Source organism: Aotus nancymaae, unplaced genomic scaffold (genome assembly GCF_030222135.1).
Source record: "Aotus nancymaae isolate 86718 unplaced genomic scaffold, 86718_ANA_hifiasm-v0.15.2.pri h1tg000058l, whole genome shotgun sequence".
Lineage (NCBI taxonomy): Eukaryota > Metazoa > Chordata > Mammalia > Primates > Aotidae > Aotus > Aotus nancymaae.
Genome location: NW_026988472.1, coordinates 49,548,146 through 49,571,387, shown reverse-complemented (window position 1 = coordinate 49,571,387; position 23,242 = coordinate 49,548,146). Strand labels below are relative to the sequence as shown.

At 41.0% G+C, this 23,242-nt stretch overlaps 1 protein-coding gene and 1 long non-coding RNA gene across 2 annotated transcripts in view; one reads left to right on the top strand and one right to left on the bottom strand.

The window, feature by feature from the left end:
* Positions 1 to 457: 457 nt before the first annotated feature.
* LOC105704639 (uncharacterized) overlaps positions 458 to 23,242 on the bottom strand; it is a 28,609-nt gene continuing 5,824 nt past the window's right edge. Inside the window, exons 2-4 of the long non-coding RNA XR_001104498.2 lie at positions 2,196 to 2,242; positions 1,316 to 1,384; positions 458 to 549 (exon numbers count right to left, since the gene is read on the bottom strand). This is a non-coding gene — a long non-coding RNA (uncharacterized LOC105704639). The remainder of the gene's footprint in view (positions 550 to 1,315; positions 1,385 to 2,195; positions 2,243 to 23,242) is intronic.
* LOC105704640 (probable protein BRICK1) lies at positions 4,067 to 4,285 on the top strand. The gene is given in 1 exon segment (XM_064364636.1): positions 4,067 to 4,285. A coding segment is annotated over 1 exon segment (219 nt).

Sequence of the window (23,242 nt, the reverse complement as noted above, 5' to 3'; positions counted from 1 at the left end):
ATGGCCCTTGGTTGAGAGCCCCAGTATGAGCAATATTATCAATAATATAATGATAATTAATATTAATAATAATAATTAATGTGCAATATATTCTAATCTGAGAGGTCAAATGGTACAATTTAGCACTACAGCACTGCATACATTACTGTCCTGTAATTCCATTTTTAAAAATTTTACTTCACAATCATTTTGTTTCTTAACTCAACTAGGGTAGCATAAGGCACAGAGCAGGGCTCAATAATATTTATGTGCTGTGTCCAAAGGGAATAGTTGTTTGGTTAAAACTAAATCTGCTGGCTGGGTGCAGTGGCTCATGCCTGCAATCCCAACACTTTAGGAGGTCAAGTGGGCAGATCACCTGAGGCCAGAAGTTCAAAACAAGACTGGCCAACATGACAAAACCCCATCTCTACTAAAAATACAAAAATTAGCTAGATGTGGTGACACATACCTGTAATCCCAGCTACTCAGGAGGCTGAGGCAGAAGAATCCCTTGAACCCGGGAGACAGAGGTTGCAGTGAGCTGAGATCACTCCATTGCACTCCAACCTGGGTGACAGCAAGACTTCATCTCAAAAAAAAACAAACCTAAATCTGCTAAGTGACCATATCCTATAGTGAGCTTTAAACTACCAATTTTAATAATTTAATGATTCCAAAATTGCAAATTAATAAATTATATTGGATCCACTTGAGAAACTATGATTTGGCTGGCTTTTAGACTTTAATCAAACTTTAAGGAGCATTCCAAAGTATTAGAAATATTTCTGCTCTTTTTTGCAAAGAAGACAAATTGGCTGATGAAAGTCAGTGGTTTTAGGTCACTCAGGAGTAATTAAGAGATATTTGAATAAACATCATTAAATGACAACACATAAGATGTGATTAAGATATAATGATTATCAGTAATCATAAGGGTGAATAAATGGTTTTAAAATGTCAATTTATGACATTCAGTTATATTATAAGAACAATCCTTTCACGCATTCTCTGTATCTATATTTACACTGGTAATATAAATTTAACATTAGATAATTCTTGAAATATGTTAATATTTAAACAGACTATTATGCTTATCAATGTTTTCATTTAAACTAAATCACGCTTTTTGAAACATTGCTGAATATGTGATTATACTTCTCTTTTAAATTCTGTTCATAAAATAGAGGACATTATTCCTTAGCACTAGATTTGAAGTATTTGTGTTAGTCTCAAATATTTCCAATACTTCTCATCGTTTTAAAAAGTTACATTCTCAGTACTGATCTCGCAAATGTTGGCAGGTTTTTGAGGCATTTGAGTGGCAAGGACTTACGTCTTAGTATAAATCCATCATGGCTAAATTCTTCATTCTTCTTCAAGTGTCCACACAATATCCAACATCCTGATGAAAAGTAAAAATGTTGATCAGTTCCATGTATCTACATGTTTGGCACCACAGACAAAACATGACTGCCAGAAGTTTTCCTTCTCCCTTTGACCCGATGCTCCAGTGTCACACTGATACAGCAAAGGAAAAAGATGGTGTTCTGGGAGAGGAGAAAAATGAAGCTAGTCCTATTTGTTGAGACATCTTGTGGTTATGTGAGCACCAAAGAAAAAGAGACATCCTTTACACAGTTCTATCACCAAAGGAAGAATTCGAGGAGGTATTTCCTTCTTGGTGTCCAATGACTGACTTACTCACACACCTCTCTTATCCCAGGCCACCACTATGCTCTGATAAATTGTCTGCATTGGGTTTTGGCTTTTCTCTTGTTTTGAGCCTGTTTTCCTATGTCCGTGTTTGAAATGAGTTCTAGAATCCCATCAGCAAGTCTAGTTTGGATGAGATCTGTCCTAGCTGTCCTTCCAAAAGTTGAAATATATGAGCATCCCTTAATCTGTGTGTGTCTGAGTTGTATTTTAGGTTGGTGCAAAAGTAATTGTGGTTTTTGCCATTACTTTTAATAGGGTTTAGAAATCATTTAAGATCCTTCAAACCCTTTGTTCTGGGGACCAAGGTAGACTCAGGGTCTGACCAACAAAGTTGTTCTAGATTTCTGCTTTCCTGGGGAGCTGCTCAAGAAACTTAGGAAGAGCCAATCTCTTTGCCTGATAATCAATAGGACCTAGGGTAGAATCAGGGAAGCAGGGTTAGATTGAAAGTGGACGACAGAGCCCAACCTCACATACAGGTACCTGTTCTGACTCACCCAGTACTCAGTGTGTAGTTCACGACAACATAAATGCCTGCTTATAGCTGTAAAAATAAGAGAGAACATGGGTAAATAGCTGATTCGTATCTGTAGTTAGTTTGCAAGCAGCAAAAGTAAGCTGGTAGAGGGAAAACAGAAAAAGTAGACATTCTCATAATTGGACTCAAAATGATTTTTTTCTTTATTTGTTTGTTTTTTTGAGACAGAGTCTTACTCTGTTGCCAGGCGCCAGGCTGGAATGTAATGGTGTGATCTCGGCTCACTGCAACCTCCGCCTCCTGGGTTCAAGCAATTCTCCTGCCTCAGCCTCCTGAGTAGCTGGGACTACAGGCGCGCACCACCACGCCCAGCTAATTTTTGTATTTTTTAATAGAGACGGGGTTTCACCATGTTGGTCAGGATGGTCTTGATCTGTTGACCTCGTGATCCACCGGCCTCGGCCTCCCAAAGTGCTGAGATTACAGGTGTGAGCCACCGCGCCCGGCCAATGATTTTGTTTTAATTTGCAATATAAGACATGAGTTCCTTTAAAGATTTTACATAGGTAAGTAGATAGCTAGATAAATTGATAGATTACATAGATAAATAGACAGATTGGATGGATGGATGGATGGATGGATGGGTGGATACCAAGAGAGAGATCAATTTGCAACCTCTGAAAGAACCAAACCACTCTCGTCTTCCTAATGCTGTCTTCCTCACCTGAAATGCACCCCCTTCACCCTTCCTACCTGCTCAGAGCCTATTCATCATTTAAGTCCTGGACTGATGAGCAAAGAGGAAGAACATAGTGACAACTCAGAAATAAGATTGAGTATCAGTACTTCTTTTAAATTACATAATTTCACTAAATAAATTCCTGCTGCTCCTCTATGGCTGTTATATGTCATTCCAAGCTATCTTTGACCTGGCCCATTCCATCATATCTTCCCTTCCATGCCATCCTCTACCCAAGACAACCCTTCCAACCAGAGTTGGTGATCACCTTGCTACAACATCCACCATCCTCATCTGCAAATAGGTGTCTCCAACAAAGTATCACTGGATGGCTGCTAGGGTGGTGAAGAAAACACAGTTTTGAAGCCAGAATACCCCAGTTTTGGACATTAGCTTCTTTGTTTCCCAACTCAGTGACTTCAGGCACATTATTTAATCTTTCAGGATCTCAAGTTCCTTAGATATAAAACATGAACCACAATAATAATTCCTACTTCATGGGGATGATGTGAGGCTTGAATGAGATCATTTATTTGAGCATCATACTTAGAAGTGTCAACCACTGTGAAGGGTCTGAAATTTTAGCAAACAAGCTAGCTTGCCTCAGATTCAGGGTTGCTGGCAGAAGATACGAAACTCCTGAGTCAGAGACAAATGACTCTACTACTCACAGCGGTATCAGCAGCCAGAGTATGATCAGTTAAGCCTATTCCCCAATCTCCAATTGACAAGAGGAAATGCAAATGCCATTGTGACCCCTGCACACACAGTGCATTACATTATAGGAGAGAGAACTTGAGTATTTTATAATAGGCAGTACACCTGCCTGATCTTTGTCCTAGAGAGAGACATTATCTCTATAATACTGCAGAGTTAGCAAACAAATCTGCTGCATGATCTAGACAGAGACACTATCTCATCTCCCAAACTGTAATGGACATAAACACCCTTGAAAAGAGAGCCTGGAATAAAATGGGACATATTGAAACACAGAAAACCCTTGGAGAGTTATTAATATTTCCCAGTAAGAAATCAGTAGATCTCCACTCATTTTCCTTTCCTTGCTCTTGCCATTTCTCCTGCCTGGAATTTTCTCTTTCTTCTCTTCACAGATCCAAAGTCTTTGCTTCAGTCTTCCTCAGACATTCGCCATGGTGGGACAAGAGGATCTGGTGCAGTAGGAGATTTGGTAAGACTGGATGAACCGGGAATACATTGAACAAATCACCAGCAGCATCAAGAAAATTGCAGACTTTCTCAACTCGTTTGATATGTCTTGTTCAAGGTTTGCAACACTAAGGGAGAAATTGACAGCCCAGAGAATAGAGTACATTGAAATATGGGTGACAAAAGGTGAGACGCTCACCTAGAACAGTGCCATGCTGCTGCTAGAAAGTTGCTTTACAGAACACAGGCCACGTGAGAAAGGACCCAGCAGCCTTCAGCTCCTGCCTTTCCCCTTAAAGAGCAACAGGGCTTATTGTTGTTTTTCTTTTTTCAAAAGTGTGGCCTTTGGGTTCTTTCATGTACATCTGAGGATGCAATGTGGTATGTGAGGAGAAGTCTAGAGGAACTCTTGGAAACGACATTAGGTATTTTTCCTTTCCAGTAACATTTTGTAGATCTACTTGTCAATGTATTTGAGACATTCACAGTCAAAAGCACGGGACCCTTTGTGAAGGTCCTGCCCACCCCTGTCTTTTCTTTCTCTCTCAGACTTTCTTTAAAGTCCTCATTGCTTCTGTACCGCTTCTATGAACAGTCTTTGTCTCCTCCACACCTTTGGTGGGAAGTGGGGGACAGACCTAGCCAAGACACTCATGTCCTGGCAATGTAACTACCAAAGAATGTTGCTAACCCACCCGTTTGCGGTTGATTTGGGGAGGTCAAGGCCAGGCCCCCACTAGGCTTGAAGGAACATTTTCAGATGTTTCTTTCTGTCACTTGGGGTGTCTATGCCTCTCAAATTTCCCTAATAAACTCAACTTTATCTGATTGCTGTGATTATGGTAGAAATCGGACCTAGAGAGGGGTTCACTTATTCCATAGAAATGTAATATATGGAATTATTATTCCAACCAAACTTTCATATGTAGCTGTTTGATTCAAAGCCTAGGTGACTTACCAGCCCAATCCCCCATGTTTGGACTTTCAGCTGATTAGTTCATCCTGGGAGTCATCTGGTCATTCAGCACATTTATCAAGTACTTACTATGTAGGCATGTTATACTCCAATAAAATATACAGTATTGAATCAGAAAAAAAAGTCTTTGTCTCATTCAAAGCACAAGTCAAATGTCCCTTCCTTGAGGAGCCTTTTCCAAACACTCCAGTCATTATAAATCCATTTGCAGAGTTCCTACTTCCATTTGTAGTGTGTCTTATAAAAACAAGTCATCCTTTGACTTGTTCAACACTTCTCCTACTTTCTAAAAACTTTAAATTGAGGGCTGTATTATAAGGGGTTGTAGTAGATGCTACTTGTGTCCCATCTGTAGCCCCTTAGCCTATGAGTGGCTAGCTAACTGCCTGACTTCTCATCACCTGAGGGTTGTGCACCGCTTCTATGAACAGTCTTTTGTCTCCTCCACACCTTTGGTGGGAAATGGGGGCAGTCCTGGCCAAGACACCAGTCCTGGCAATGTGACTACCGGAGAATGTTGTTGCTAACCCACCAGTTTCCGGTTGATTTGGGGAGGTCAAGCCCAGGCCCCCACTAGGCTTGAAGGAACATTTTCAGTAACTGGAATGTGCACCTGCAGTCCTGAAGAGCTAGGGAATTAAGCTCCACCCCCCAGCAGCCTTCGACCAATGGCAGATGGAAGCTGGTGTATCAATGCCCCAGCTCCTTTGCTCCGTGGGTAGGTGCATGCTCTACCCTGACTCCTAGAGTTCCTGTGGGGCTGTAAGCTCCATTTACCCTCAGTGGAACCTGCTTGATGACAGACACTTTGGTGGGTGCCCTCTCTTTCCTGTCTTGTTTTCCCCCTCACCACCCAGTGTCTTCTGAGAAGACCAGCTCCCCCAAAACCTAGTTGCACTAAATTTTGATCTCAGGATCTTTTTCCAGGAAAATGCAAACTGAAAAGAGTACCAACAAAAGATTATCTGTGGACTACACTGTGAAATTATTAAACACTTGTTAACATATAGCTTTTACTCAAAATCACTATCATATAAATTATGAGGCATTAGGTCCAATTCCATCATAAACATTTGAAAATCATTCCTTGTGTTCCCAAAGAATAAATAATCATGATAGTACAGTTATACTATCCCTGAAGTAATGTTTGGAGCTAAATGAATCTATGTGTGAAGGCAACAAAAATATCAGCAGCCAAGGAGATGCATTTGGCCCCAGAGTGCGTCTGAAATGCTGCTTGGCATCTGAGAATGACTTAGAAGTGCCCTTCCAGCAGCCCTGTGTGGGATGGGATATGACTAGAGGGACTTTGAGAATATACAAAGGACACTCAAGTGCTACAGGGAAGGTAGCAAAGGTCAACTGCTTCTTTTTTGAGGACTTTACTTGCTCCCGCTCCATCCCGACATATACCCTGAGCTTTTGATAACATGACATTCCGATGGGGAACTGCCCCCAGACCTATCATTGTGGCATGATTTGTAGCTTTTTTCTTCCTAGTAGTGAAAAGTGGATAGCTGGCTTTTCAGGTCACGAGTTGTGCTGTCATCCATGCTTGTAGCAGGAATAACAGGGGCATATTAACTGGGGTACATACATACACCCTAAGGTGTGAGAGGAGTCATGGCTCTGGGGGAATTTAGGATGGGGCCCCTTTCCTGAAGGGATCAGAGCAACTCTAAAGGGAAACACAGCATCAGACATTTTAAAGGCACGATGATAAGGCAACAAAAACACCTGCCACCAGGATTCTGCACAGGATTCTGTCATGCTTCCCCATCATGACTGGATTGACACCAGGTTGCTAGGCTATTTCTATCATCAAATACAAAAGAGAATCTATTCACTGAACAGGGAATGGAAGAGAGCCTATGGATCCTTTCCCCACCATTGCCCTGCAACTCACAGGAATGCATGCTACTTGGCCACTGTAACCCATCAAGAACAGCTGCAGGAGGGGGCTTTGGCAGAGAAGCCAACTGTTTTGCCCTGCTCTCTTACTGAATGCACTAAAGTCACTCTTGCTATAATTAGTCCCCGAAGAGAAACTAAAGTAATAGGAAAGTGGAAGCTTCCTTGCTAAGACCCTAGGGATCTCTACTGAATTCCAGTGTTACTGAACTCCAGAAAGGATACGACTCACCTTGCTCTTTCAAAGGCAATCTGTCTCTGACATATCATCTAGCAGTTGTTTCTTTGACGTCTCCTGTGTTCTTTACTCTGTTCCATCTACCAAATGCATGCACACATGCACAAACCACACATACTTTATCTAAGAAAAGGCGGTTTTGAGGGATTTTTTTATCCTAGAAGTATTGACCTTTTTCAAGTTCACCTATAAAAATTAAGCAACCTAGTGTCGGTTTATCTAAAAAGACATAGGAAAATAAATCAGTGGACCTAAAATACTATTACTATTACCATAAGGAATGTGAAATTTTAAAACAGGTAAATTCAAACGTGACTCATAAATCAGGGTCCACAGTGTACAAAACCAAAACCTTTCACACTGTGGATAGTGGTCCAGGACAGGTGCACTCAAAGAGATTTGCAAAGAGTGAAGATGCCTAGGACATAGGAAAGCTACAAAGAAAGAGATCATTCTGGGGATGAAGCTAGCTGGAGAAAATGATAACTGCATTTAACAAGAATGTGGGTGTACTCTGCAAATAGTTACTATATTAAGGAATTTCAAAGGTAAAGAGTAATTAAATATCAACTTGAGTCTCATATCTGAGCTCAATCAAGAGGGGAAAAAGGTCCCCCAATCTCAGAACAGGATTCGCCTGAGAGGAAAACACATCCCGCTCTGAAGGAAAAATGTTCCCTTCTGCCATCACCATCCCCCAGTGGCAGAACTGAGTTTGAAGTTTGGAAGTCCTCATATCCAGCAGAGAGCCACTATATGATGGCCTTGCGCTGGCCCTCAGGCCTCCTAGGTGCCTAAGAGTGCATGGAGGAGAGGATGGATGGGGAGAGGCTAGTGGACCCCATGCAAACCACCCAAAGTATCCTGTGTTCCAGGAAGAAAGCTTTCTCCCAACTCCATCCTGCACATGGTGATGTTAGCCTCTATTGTGCTTTCAGGGTAAGGCAAATCATGCCTGCACCCAAATCACCCCCATTTTTCTCCTTCACGCTAAAACTGGCACTGATGAGCTACTATTTGACCTAGCAGTGTAGCAGAGTTCCCAGCCAACTGCTTCAACCATCCCATCCATGTGGGTCTCTGTGGTCACTACTGGCTGATGTTCCCCAAGGCTATTTCTTCTCCTTTCTGGGGCCACAGGTGGACTATGTTTCCCAGCCTCTCTTGCAGTCTCCTGTGGCTATGTCAAAAGAACAATAGTACAAGAGAAAGGTCCGCCTGTAATCCAAGCACTTTGGAGGCCAAGGCGGGTGGATCACCTGAGGTCGGGAGTTCAAGTACAAGAGAAAGGTCAATGTGGAAGAGAAAGTACCCGTGGATGGTTAAATGTTTGTTATTCTGAGCTTTACTGGCACCACAAGGAAAGAGTGTTCTTTGGATGAAAATTCCAAGAGACGGGCCGGGCGCGGTGGCTCAAGCCTGTAATCCCAGCACTTTGGGAGGCCGAGGCGGGTGGATCACGAGGTCAAGAGATGGAGACCATCCTGGTCAACATGGTGAAACCCCGTCTCTACTAATACAAAAACATTAGCTGGGCATGGTGGCGCGTGCCTGTAATCCCAGCTACTCAGGAGGCTGAGGCAGGAGAATTGCCTGAACCCAGGAGGCGGAGGTTGCGCTGAGCTGTGATCGCGCCATTGCACTCCAGCCTGGGTAACGAGCGAAACTCTGCCCCCCCAAAAAAAAAAAGAAAGAAAAGAAAATTCCAAGAGACATGAGAGGACTAAGCTTCACACAAGTTCACGTCAAATTCCAGTCCTGCCCCTGGCCACTCAAAGGACAATGGGCATGTCACACTTTCTCATCATAAACATGAGGGAATTTCACTGGATGGGCTCCAAGTTTTATCCCAACATCGATACACCATGATGTATCTGTGGCTTGGTTATTCCTCCTAGCCACTAGCACATGGTTGCTATTTACTCTCCTAATAATTCAACCTCAATTTGATTTTGCAGCACACTTTCACAGTGCCACATCTTTTCCAAGGTGCATCTGTATACACTGCCTTGCTTCCCATCCAACAGCTCTGTAAAATAAGAAACAGAGGAAGCTGGCACCCCATTTAGAGATGGGGAAGTTAATGTGGTAAAACCGCCAACCTATTCAGAATTATAAAATATTAGAGGCAGACCTGCTGCAGTTAGAACTCCACTCTCCTGACTACTGGTTTTCTTCTAATTCCTGTTCACTATGTCACATTCAGTTCCTGCAACAACAACAAAATGGTCACTAATGTTGCTTTATTAAATTAGTTCTTAAGCATTAATAATCAGGGGCACTGTAATTTATTCTATTCTCACTGTAAACGTAAAATGATGCAAATGAAAAAAAGAGACTTAAACTCCCAAAAATATGCTCCTGAAAACTTTCTGAGGAACATAATTTAAATCATTTGGACAAAGCTTGCATTTACATGTATTATTCATAGAAGAGCTGGAGATGATGAAACGTTGGGGTTCACATTAAACATATGTGTGATACAGGTCCCAACCAAAGTGCCATTATTTTTTTCTACAAAAGAACAAAGTTCTTCATTTGGAAACATCAAAATAAACATATGTGAATCATCTCTCACATACTTCCAAGCCAATGGGCACGTCACTGGGTTATGCAAGGCATGCAGTAATTTTCTATGGTAAATTACAAACCAAGAGCTCTGACTGATGTCTTCTTTTTAAGCAGTTATTAAGAAAACTTCTTTGCGCACTCATTAGGAAAGGTATAATAAAAAAGACAGTAATAAATGTTGGTCAGGATGTGGAGAAATTGGGACCCTAATAGATTGCTGCTGGTAGGAATATAAAATGGTGCAGCTGCTTTGGAAAAAGTCTGGCAGTTCCTCAAAAAGTTAAACATACAGTTACCATGGAACCCAAGTATACCACTCCTAGATATATACCCAGGAGAAATGAAAGCATATGTCCACACAAAACCTGTACACAAATGTTCATAGCAGCATTATTCATAATAGCCAAGAAGTGGAAACAGCCCAAATGTCCATGAACTGATGAATGAAGAAACAAAATGTGGTCTAGCATACAGTAGAATATTATTTGTCAATCAAAAGAAGTCACATTCTGATCCATGCCACAGCCTGGGAGAACCCTGAAAACACGATGCTCAGTGAAAGAAGCCAGACACAGAAGACCACATATTATATGATTCCATTTCGAGGAGAGGGGCAGAATAAGTAAATTCAGAGACAGAAAATAGGTTAGTGGTTGCCAGGGTTGGGAGAAGGGAGGAATGAGGGGTCATGGTTAATGAGAATGGGGTTTCTTTTCGGGGTGAGGAAGATATTCTGAAATTAGATTATGATCATGGTCGTGCATCTCTGTAAATAATAAATCTCAAATGCTTAGCACAATACCTAGCACATGCTTGGCATTATAAGAGATAATACAATAGTAACTTTATTACAATAGTAACATAGTAATAACGTTATTTTAATAATTTTTTTATAATTGCAGCTGTGAATAATCTCATGACCTTCAAGCATGAACAAAAAACTCTTTTCCTGGTTTCTTTTCATTCAGATCAACCAAGTAGGGCCCACAGGCCAAATGTGACCCCATGGCTGTTTTTATAAATGAAGTTTTATTGGCACTCATTCATGCCTATTGGCTACATACTGCTTATGGCTGCTCCAATGCCACAAACGCATCATTGAATAGTTTCAACAAAGACAAATGTTTGAGGTGATGGATATCCCAATAACTCTGATATGATTATGACACAGCTTATGCTTGTATCAAAATATCACATGTACCTCATGAATATATACAATTCATATTTATCCATAATAATTCAATATAAAATATTTTTAAGCCTAAATACTATCTGGACCTATACAGAGTCATTTTGCTGATTACTCTGTTCTAGGATAGTCAGAATATTATCATTTTCTTCCTGAGAGAAAACAACACATTGGCTGAGACAGGGCATGGCCAGCACTCACTGGGACTCACAGGGCTGGGCTTTGCTTCTGCCTGTTCCTTCTCCTCCATGCCCCTGCCCTTCCCCAGATGCCATTGTCAGATATGCTCCCTCTCGGCCTGATAGGCAGGTGTTGGAAGCACAGGGAGCCTCCATGTAGGCTAACAACGCTATCGAGGCTTGACTCTCCTAACTCATGTGGACAGTTAGGGTTTAAAAAACAATGTTGTTGGGGTACTATGATCTGTCCCAGAATGCTGGCCATGGCTATTTGATGTCAACCTGTATTCCAACTCCTACTGCTCCAAAAACAAAGTCAGTGTTCCATCAGTCCACATGAGTTAGAAGAGTAAAGCCTCAATAGTGCCGTTAGCCTACTCAGAGCCTTCCTTGATTGTCTGTTACCCCAAGTGCCCATGTCAGAAGCTGTTTTCCAAAAGCGATTTTCATGTGTCCCATGTCAGGGTTGTCACCTACCACCATAGAATGTTTCACTCTACTAACATACTGTGGGAATTGACGCCTGTGTTTTTTAAGTTGACTGGGGTTTTTATGTTTTTGTTTGTTGGTTGGTTGGTTTAATGAAGAAGAAGAAGAAGGAAGAGGACAGAGGAAAGACGGAAGAGAAAAGGAACAGTGAGAAGGGAGGAAAGTAGGAATGGAGAAAGGAGAGAATCAGCGAGATTATTTCTTTACATGTCTGTTGTCCTTTCCCTCATGGGGCTCCCACTGCCTGCCCAGTGAGATGTGCCACACTGCGTGTAAGAGAGGAGCATTGAGACAAATGCATGTAAACTTTCTTAAAGAAACAAAAAGCAGGCACAGAAGAACAGAAGCTTTTTTGCCTTTTCCAAGGAACCAGACAATAACTCCAGACTAGTGCATCAAAATCAAAGATGACTGCAGCTTCAAAGCTTCCTGGGAAGATCAAAGGCGAAGCATGAAGAAGGCAGGCAGGATCTCTGAGGGCAGGAGGCGGGGCCCTCTCGGCCCTTGTGGAGCTCCGTTTCAACAAACCAGAATCTCCCATAAGTCAGTTCCCACGTTTAAAATTGGCCCTGAGTCTCGCACAGGGAGCTTTAGGGAAAGCTTCTTCACAGAAACAAAAATGAGACATCTTAGCAATAACACAGAAATCAAACTCTCCTGGCAGAGAGCTTCCAGGCCAACTCCCTGCCCTAACTCCCTAAAAAGATTGTCTTGTCTCACAATTTTTTTTCATACTGAGTCTCGCTCTGTCACTCAGCCTGGAGTGCAGTGACACGATCATGGCTCACTGCAACCTCCATCTCCTGGGTTCAAGAGATTCTCCTGCCTCAGCCTCCCATGTGGCTGGGACCACAGGTGCATGCCACCAAGCCAGGCTAATTTTTGTATTTTTAGTAGAGATAGGGTTTCACTATGTTGGCCAGGCTAGTCTCAAAATCTCGACCTCAAGTGAGCCAGCTTGCCTCGGCCTCCTAAAGTGCTGGGATTACAGGCGTGAGCCACTGTGCCCGGCCACCTCACATATTTTAAACTCAATTTTAATTGATTGCCTAAGAGTCCGATAACATATTCAGTTAGATGGCAGTGCAATCATTTTAAACTCAATATATTTACCCTGTTTACATTTTAAGACAGGACTTCGCTGCAACCTCCTCAAGTGCTGGAAAGAAGAATAAATATTAGCCCCACATAGCTTAAATTCTTAGAATTTGACAAGTGATTTCAGTATAATTGGTCAGAAATTGCCTCTACCTCTCTCTGCTGCTGTTATAAAATATTTCTCCCTTTAACTCATGTTTGCCAGAACACTTGTGCTGTGTAATTGCAGAGATATTCCTATAATATCCGAGTGTGGCAGTAGAATGGATTCCACATAATTAGTTGAACATAATTGAGCAATAATATGTAGTTATGGAGGAAATTTATTGGGCCTCGTACAAAGGAAAATTTCGAGAGCAGTGGTGTGTTGATCCCAAAGTAATTGTGCAAAGCATCACCTACAGTACTGACTCTGTCTTTTCTGCTTCAGAAACATCATTAACACACCTACCTCTACAGCAACATCCTTGACACTGACCTTCTCTTTCTGCAGAGTGGCCGATTTCAGAGTGGTCATAAGGGAACAAATCAGTAACTCTCAAGAACACAGGATGGTCTCTAGCACATAATACAGGCATCCAATAAAAAGTTGATTTGAAAATTACTTGTTAAAAAACTCACTGAAGCTGTTCTTTCATAGAGAAAACACAAGACACTCATATTTCTAATGTAACTATCTCCTTATCTGGATTTTTCCTGTATGTAAAATAGCTGTTTCCCACTGCCTTAGAGACTGTACAACTATATGCTCTTAAAAATAGCTCCAGATAGCTGAGCAGTGCTTTCCAGCTGAAGAGAAAACATCGTTATTAAAACCTAGGTCCAGATTCCAATGCCTATAAATGTTTTTCCAGTCATTTCCTATGCCTTGATTCCTGTAGAATCCACAAGTCTAAGGCAACAGATGCACACACACACACACACACACACGTGCACGCACACTAATGCTGTAAATACAAAAAGCCAAAACCACCTTATAAAGTGTTTTCACTTGTTAATATCTTGAATTTTGTCAAATTACATCACGCCTTCCATTTCTTCCACACCTAAATGTCACCTACATCTATCTTTTGTCCGATTTGAAAAGATTGTGGAGGAAATTTACAAATCTATAAATAAGCAAATAAGGCTATATATAAGTGTTTCTTATTTTATTGATTGATTGTATACTTCTACACCCAAGCTATTTCTATTCAGTATACCCAAGATGCCTAAATCATTAACTTTTTCTGAAAAGCTAAGCTGCCCCTAAATGTTTGATCCTGATGTTTGTTCCCCTGAAACAGGTTAACGAGTATTAAAAAAAAAAAAAAAAAAAAAAAGGCTGATTTTTAATGCAACCAGCTTCACAAAAACAGATGGTGTATGACCTGCCTAATTAGATAACACAGATAGAATCTCATTCCCTAAACAAAGCTGCCTCTTGAGCAAGCCTGCTACATATCACGTACCCGAGCCGTATAAATGAGTCTGCCAAGTAGGTTTTTCCCCCTGAATATCATCAATCATGTTATTTCTGGTTTCTTCTCTTGTCCCTTGTATGCCTCCAGGCTCTATCTTCCTGTTTATATCTACATTGACAAATAAGAGAAAAGATGGACAAATGCCAAAGTTTGGCACTAACTCTTAACATTAAAATAGCTGAAAATTTGAAAATTTTCCCAAATGAACATTTTTCACTGTCAAGAAAGTCCGTGGGGATATATTTGTTCTCCATACTATAGTCTTGTGTGGCTAAGAGGATGGATTTTGAATGACCACACCAAGATATCAAACCAACTCTTTAGTTCATCCCATCTCTCTGCATAAAAGCACATCCAAAGACTTGCCTGAGATCAAGCCCCCCATCAGGGTGGGATCCAGACATGCCTCCTTATTCTCCAAGAGTATCTTATGGATAATTATTAGGCTGTGTTACCAAACCCATCCCCACCAAAACACACACATGCGTGCATACACACACACACACACACATATACATCTAATTTTCTGAAACAAGAAGGCCTAAACCAATGATGAGAAGAAGAAACATTTGTCAGCACCACTTTTATAGACTACAGTCTTTGGTTCCTTTCATGTCTTTTTGGAAATAGCTAGAAATGAAGGTGGTGGGGGAGTCTATTTCTGGGCCACTAACCCCTTCAATAAGAATCTTTCATGACACAAAGAGAAACACTGGAAATACAGCCGCAGCAAGGATTTAACGGAATTCCTAGCTGAGGGCCCCAGGATATAGGTGTGTGGATTTATTTTTCCAGTTTTAATCTGGAAGAAAAGGAATATCTTGTTTCCTCCATTGCTTAATGTCGATGAATCCTTCTGTCTCCAAGTTAATTTCCCTATTGAGACTGACTGTGCACAGAAGGCATACAACTTGTTTTCATCCTTTTATCCCTGACTCTCAGGACAGTGCCGAGCAGAGAGGGTGCTTCATGATTGCTTCTTTCTATAAGTGTGGTGTTTACAGATGCCTTGGGACCCGACATGGCTTCACGGTACATCCTTTTTACACACACACGAACACTGAGATCACGGCCCTCCTCCAGCTGCTGCTCTCACTTACACAAACACTGAGATCCCTGCCTTCCTCCAGCTGCTGCTCTTATTTATACAAACATCGAGGTCACCGCCCTCCTCTAGTTATTGTTCCCTGGGCCATAAAATCATCCACGTTCAGGGTTTAATTTTACTAGGTGATAAAAATGGATTGCAATGCCTGTCTGGGGATGCAGTTTGACCCATTTTCTCAAGTCTCTGTGACTGTGTTCATTAAATTCATGCATGATCACCGTTCAGTAATGTTCCAGTAAGATCCGGGGAGGGAGCCACCACAGCAGTGTCACAGTTTCCAAAGGTCCCCACATCTCCTCAAAAACACAGACAGAACGAGCAGGTGGTCACACCACACATGCAGCAGATTCACAGCAAAATCAGGTGAAGAGCAACCTGCAAGGCTTGCAGTATCAGTGTCTGTATGGGAGGAAGCAGTGGAAGCATCAGGGATTCCGGCAGACCCAGAAACAGAAGAACCTGGAAATAGCCAATGGGCTTGTGCTGGAAAGCATAGTGGGCCCATGTGAGGACAGCAGTGGAAACCAAGAGGAGTCTTGTTGAACTCAACAAACATTCCTGCCAGTCTGAAGGGCAGGGGGGCTCTCTGGCCCCCACACACCCTTGGAGCTGACATCGGGTTCCCTTCGAGGCAGGGCCCTCACACTGCAAGCAGAATCCAACCTGAGAAGGGCAGGGACAAGAGAAACAAAGGGAAGAGAATCTCCAGCAGACCATAATCTTGTGAAATCTACATAAAAACAACACAACAGTGAGGTCAGTAAGATTAAAGTGCTACTCAACACAACTACTGCTAATGGTTTAGGAAAATTAACTTCATGTAAAAATGAACAATGGAAAAGGATCATGCTTGGATCTGACTCAAATTTATTATAAGAAATGAAGGAAGAAGGAACAGAGTAACATCTCCACAGACAAGAAAAGCATGCCAGAAAATACATTTTTATAAATCACTTGAAAACTGTAATTTTCTGTTTCTAAGAGAGCTAAAAAATACTCATAGAAATGGCACACAACATGAAAATACAACATAAATCAGAAACTGAAATACTCAGAGATCACAATGCAGAACTCAAGACAATGAGAAATAAGAAAAATAATCTTAGAAATAAAGAATAAACTAGAAAAAATATGGGAGAGAGTATATTAAAAATGACAAGAAACATAAAAGCTACAAAAAGGAAGAAAATTCAAAATTCAAAAAAAGTATTTGAAAGAAACTGACAAGTATTTAAATGAGCAAAGAACATTGAACATGTTGACAATAGAAATCCCTGAAAGAAATCCCAAACAGGGCAACAAGTAACAAAAACTATAATTCGAGAAAATTTTGCAAAATACAGATTTGAAATGACATAGGAAAAGAGCAACTAACATCCCTGAGACTACTGACTCAGAAAACTGACATGAAGATGTTATCTACTAAAATGTCTGAACTTTAAAGGAAAAGAATCCGCGGATTTATAGGCAAAAATAGAAGTGACACATAACATAAATAAATTTACATCATTATCAGACTTGAACAGCAAGGCTTTTTTTTTTCCAGTAGAAAATGGAGCAATATATTTAAGACAGGGTTCCCAAATCCCCTGGCCGTGGACCAGTACTGGTCCGTGGCCTACTAGGAACCAGGTTGCACAGCAGAAGATAAGTCACAAGCGAGTGAGCATTACCGCCTGAGCTCTGCCTCCTGTCTGATCAGCGGCAGCATTAGATTCTCACAGGAGCACAAACTCTATTGTGAACTGTGCATGCAAGGGATCTAGGTTGCACGTTTCTTATGAGACTCTAACGCCTGATTATCTGAAGTGGAACAGTTTCATTCAGAAACCATCCCTCCCATCCCACCCCATTAGTAGAAAAATTGTCTTCTATGAAACCAGTCTCTAGTGCCAAAAAGGTTGGGAATTGCTGATTTAAGAAACTCAAGGAAGGAAACCATGACCAAGTTCATTATATTGAGCGAAATTGACCTTCAAGCACAAAGAACACAAACTTAAGGATGTAAGAAGCCAGGGAATGTTGTTCCCAAGAGTCCTTCCAAAGGAGTCTGCCAGACAATGAGTTACAGAAAACCAGAGTGACTGACTAGAGAGACACAGGCCTAAGGCTGATGGTGAGAATTAAATACATGACCTGTACACAAAAAACTAACTTGGAGTTAAAAGGAAGAGAGCATACATATAGTGACTACATTCAGACCATGTGAAAAACAGCACAACCATGAAAAATCGGGAAAGACTGAGGACAACAGAGTGAAATTTTCTGAACTGTTTTTGGTAACCATTTTGGTGGTGATAATGGTAGCATTTGTATCATTATTTTGAGATGGTTGTGTGTTGATGCAAGACAAAGCAAATGGGTAATTATGTAATATTTTAATTCTAGCCTTTCCAATGTTCTGGAGAATGTGGATCATTGGTGTGGGAAAGGGAGATTAAAATTTCACATAGAGGTAAGTATTACTGTGAACTCATAAACTACTTTGCCTTAAAAAAATTTCCAGCTCTTTCCCCTGTAATTTCCTGGAAACAATGGTTACCCAATGGCAATGAACAACCCCAGCACCAAGATTATGCGCTTGAAATATCATTTCCCAGTGAAATACCCTAACAGATTTTTGAGAAATGGCCAGTTTTTAGCCTGGAGCTAGAATATATACAAGATAACCTCAAAGATCTTATCATAGCAGATATCAAGAAAGCCATCAATGACTACTCTGTATCAAAAGGACTCAAAAGCCAATAGGAAGACACTCTCACTGACCATAATAGGACAAACTGAAGTTCAATAATGATAAGAACTGCAATGGATTGAAACGTATCTGTTTAAAACCAGGAGTTTGTGATTAAATTTTTAAAAATTAATTGGTCCCTTACTGAGGATAATAAGAAATCAATCTATTATCTTAAAGATTGGTAAATAAAACTAAAGAATTAAGCTTCTATCCTCCCTTTCTTACAGAAATTTCATCAGTGAGTAACCACAGAGTGGATGAGAATTGACGCCTAATAACATTATTACAGCTAATAAGTGCAAACAACATGATAGAGTCAGAATATCACCATTTTGCAACTTCCAATGAATTAACAGATCTAGGCATTGCACGTTAACAGCTGCTACCATCACAAAATGAGTGCAACTCAGTTACCATTACGGCTCCTGAGAAAAGAACTCAACACTGCCTCATGCTGCCAACAAACTGAATGTAAGTCTGGTCAAGCCTCTACAACCAGCTGCAGGAAATACAGAAAACACAGGAAAATATTCAGCTGCACCATGAATAAGCAATCACAAATGTCCAAATCACTTTGAGAAATTCAACAGGTCCAATGCCCTAGCTTTTTCAACAGATAAATTGTAAAGAACAGTAACAGCAGCATAAAGGAATGGAGGAGAATGTTGTACATTAAAAGCCTTTAAAAGATCCAACTGTACAAGTAGGCAGAACCTATAGTGTCTAGGGATACATATCTTAGGGACAGAACTACACAAAAATGCAAGAAAACAATTGCTATAAAAGTTAACATAGTGGGTACACAGCAAGATAGAAGGGATATGACTAGGATGGGGCACATGAAGGGGCTTCTACAGTGTCAGCCAATGTTCTTTCTTATGATGGGGTGATATTTACAAGGGTGCTTGCCACATAGTCATAAATTAACCTATGCACTTTTTGTGTAGTTTCCTTTTTTTTTTTTTATTGAGACAGGGTCTTCCTGCGTTGCCCAGGCTGGAGTGCAGTGGCATGATCATAGCTCACTGCAGCCTCTACCTCCTGGGCTCAAGCGATACTCTCAGCCTCTCAAGTAGCTGAGACTACAGGTGCATGCCACCATGCCCCAGCTGATTATTTTATTCTTATTTTTTAGAGGCAGGGTCTCACTGTGTTACCCAGGCTGGTCTCTAACTACTGACCTCAGGTAATCCTCAGCCTCCCAAAGTGTTGAGATTATAGGCTCAAGCCACCACAGTTGGCCAGTTTTGTATAGTTTTCTGTCCCTTTGTTTCGTTTTACAGTGAAAAGCTTAGTTAAAAAGGTAGACAATCAATAATGCCTCAAGTTTTCAAAGAATAGGGACAATGATATAAACGAAAAAATCCAACAGGATAGCTGAAGCTCTGGAGAGAGGAGAGCATGGACCTCCTAACTGTAGGAGTCAGGGCCAGGGACTCCAGGGATCTAAGCATGGATGTGCTATTAAAGAGCTCAGATAGCCCAAGTCCTCAGCCAGGTCTGCTGGACTAAGAGGGAGCACCTGGCAATGACAAGCAAAGTCATTAAAGAAAGCACCATGATTCAGCTCCACAGGGATGGATTCCAAGACAGAAACCACCAGCCACGGACAGGTAGGCTGAAGAAAGAGAACTCAGCAGAAAGTCCCAACTATCTGGCTCCACCTCATCCATCACCAGACACCAGCAGTATGTATGAGATAAAGATAGGCTGCAAGAAGAAAATCACTTTAAAAAAGGAAAGGACACTTTGGAAAATAAGGTATTTTTTAAAAGAACGATAATAATTTTTCCCTGAAATACATGTTTCTGAAAACTTTTCCAGAGGAACCCAAGACCAACATCATTTTCTGGACTTGTTCTAAAATATTTTCACTTTCTTCCTCCCAATTCAGATGATGTGCCTTATGGATCACCTTGGATTCTCTTGGCCTCTCTGTCCCCCAGTAGTCACTCCTGGTATGTAGTGGATCCATAAGTACAAAGGCTTCACCTGTGGTTGACAGAGTGGAGACATGGGTGGAGATAATGTTCTGAGAGGGCACGATGATATTTGTAAGAACTAAGTGCAGGAGGAATTCTCTTGATGCTATTGGAAGTTTTGCAAAAAATATATATAGGCTCAGGGTAGTTAACCACCAATTTATGAGACTCATCTCCAGCAATCATAGGGCAAGTAGATGGTGCTAAGAAGAAGATCCAGGTTTTCATTTAACAGGTAGCAGAACTGCAAAAAAGACTGAACATGCAGCCTGACTTCTAAGTCAAAGCTAGAGCCCTGCTGAAAAAAAGGATGAGACTCTAAGACACAGGAGGGTTTTTTACCTGGACCAGCCTGAGAATGGTAAGCCCCCTATATCCCCCCAGGCACTCTGAGCACCCAGAAGCAGCACTACTCCTCTGTGGCCAGAATAAACCCGCATCTCCTCGTTTGGAGACTTCAAAATGGCTACACCTGAAGTGGCTGTCTTATCAGGTGATGCTGTTCTCCTTTATATTGGCAGGTCACCAAAACCTCTGCAGAGTCCTCTGAGGCTCCCTCAGTCTGGGCCTCCACTCAGTCATCTGTGTGTTAGGGAGAGTCTGGGCAGCACAAGTCAGGGCTGCTTCTCAAAGTTACCAAGGTGGAGAGTCACCAAGAAGGACAGTCACCAAGGTCACTCTACTTCTATCCACACCTCTTCTTCCCTTCCTGGAGCCCTAGCCAATATTGTCTAGTATTTTAGGAGAGCTGTCTCTTCTCAACCCCCAAATATTCCCAAATTTTCCCTCTAGAAAGAGTCCTCTATTCTCCCTAGCATCTTAGGCTCCTAGAAACCAAAGCCAACAGGAAATCCTCCCGTTATTTTCTGCTTTCTGCACTGAGGCCACGAGTTCACGAGAACCTCACTGCTTAAGCATGGGAAAGGACAGATAAGGGAACAATCAGGAAGGAGTAAATGGAACTTCAAAAAATATTAACGCATCACTGTAAAAATAAATAGGAAAATGGTGCAGGCATAAATGAGTCCAAGACAGGGATATAACTCCCTGTCAAAGCAAGATTCTATATGAAAACATCTAATCCTCCACATTGGCCAGGTTGCAAATCACTATTTGCAATCTATCTTAAAATAGGATGTAGTAAAAGCAAAATTGAAAGAGACAGAAAAACCTCCTCGCACAACTTAACACAACTTTGATTCCTTCCCAGCAACTTTTGAAAGGATCTTTCCAATAACACAGACCCCGATTCCTTTGATTATTACCTGGCTCCATGGAAAAACGTGAGTGCAAGCATCTGTTAGGTGAATTTTTTGATCAGCTTGTTTTAAAAGCTTGCCAAAACTCACCGCTGAAAGGGTTTCCTGATACCAGAGCTGGACACATGTCTCTGTTCATAAACAAACACGTTTATTGGGAAATGATTTTCATCAGCCGCATATAAATGCACATCTTTACCCTGTAAATCAGAATCCTTGTCATGCAATCATTTTGCCTTTAAATTTTCATCCCAGAACAACAGTATCCCAGAGAGGTATACACAATAGCTTTAAATTTAAATGCCAGCCTGAACATAGACCTCACATCAGGCCTATTTTCTGAGTGCCCCAAAATACAAAATATAAATTGCATTTTAGATGCATTAATCTGCTCATAGCCAAAAAAGCAACCGTCTATCAGCTATTTATTAAAAGATGTTTTAGAGCATTCCAGATGCCTTCAATCAAGTATTGTAGCTGCTTAGAGTTGCATTAAATTAGTTTATCTTCAGTCCAAAGTTTCACTTCATCCATGAAATAATATAAGTTGATCCCTTAAATAAAATAAAATAAAATAGAAGTTGGAGGCTTTCCAACTGTTTTCATGAATGTGCTCACCATCTGGAGAATTATCCTTCTATGTTTGCCACCACTTTAATCACCTTGTGTAATAAACACGCGTGATTGATCAGAGCTGAAAGACCACTTCCCTTTTGAGGACCCAAAGGCATCATTCAGTGATGATGTGCCTGAGACTGGCTGGAAGGCACACATTCCTGGGAAACCAAAAAATGGTGAGCTTCACAGCCCTAATAAAATAGAAAATTAACTACACAATTTCAATGTAGATATCAACATACACTCAAGCTATTTTTTAAAAAGAGGAAATAAATCAAATTTATCAGTCACCCTTGACAACTGTCTGAAAACAGTCCAGGATGCAGCAAACCTCAGCAAAAGCTACCTCATAGTCACCAAACACATATGACCAGCAGCCAACAACAATAAACACTGAAACCCAGCCATCCTGCCTGCCAAGCTATTTTATGTGTTTCATTCTGGAAGTGGGATTACCTGTTATTTTCCTATGTCATTTTCATGAAATAAACTAAAGAATAGACTTGAGTATATTGTATGCAATGGATAGAAAAGAAAAATCTGTATGTCATAGAAAGAGATATATATTATGCAGGTGGATATCCTACATATATATAACATTCCAAAACCTGACTTATTGTTTTGCTTAGTTAAAATGGTTTATTTATACATCACTATTTGTTTGAGTACTGTGTGAATCTAGGTACTAGGCACCAGGAAAAAATATATATATATATATATATGTATATATATATAAAAGGAACTCAAATGTTCCTTCAGTACAAACACAAGCTGGGTCTCAAAAATAATTTGCAATGCAAGGGATAAACAGCATTCCCACATCTGGCCTTATCAGCAGAATTCTCATATGTGAGCCCTTTCCTACCTGAAACTCAAGGTTCTCCTGCCTTCTTAAGCACTTCTATGCACATGTATAAGGTGACTTCAGTGACAAAAATCAAAAGACTCATCCCCACTACGGACAGAGGTGACTTAGGCAAAGAAAACCCATCATGCTGGTGAAGGCGTAGTCAGAGGCTTGACAAGCAATAAGCACCTGTAGGCAGACTACATAGTGGAATGCTAAACTGAATGGCCATAGGGTGAAGACTTCCTGCTGATACCCACGGGTTGACAGTGGGCCCTTGTTTCTCCCTAGCTATCCTTCCAAGAGCATTGCTTTCTTTTACCCTGTGTTACCCAACCAGGCTGATTTTTTTCCCCTTCCTGTCTCCTTCTTACATGCCAAAGGTTTGGGTCTTCAGATGCTATTTCTTTGCCAACATCCTGTTTGCGTTATTGATAGAGAAGCTGGATATTGGAAAGCTCTCACCTTTGAAATAGTTCTCAGGCTGTAGTTTTG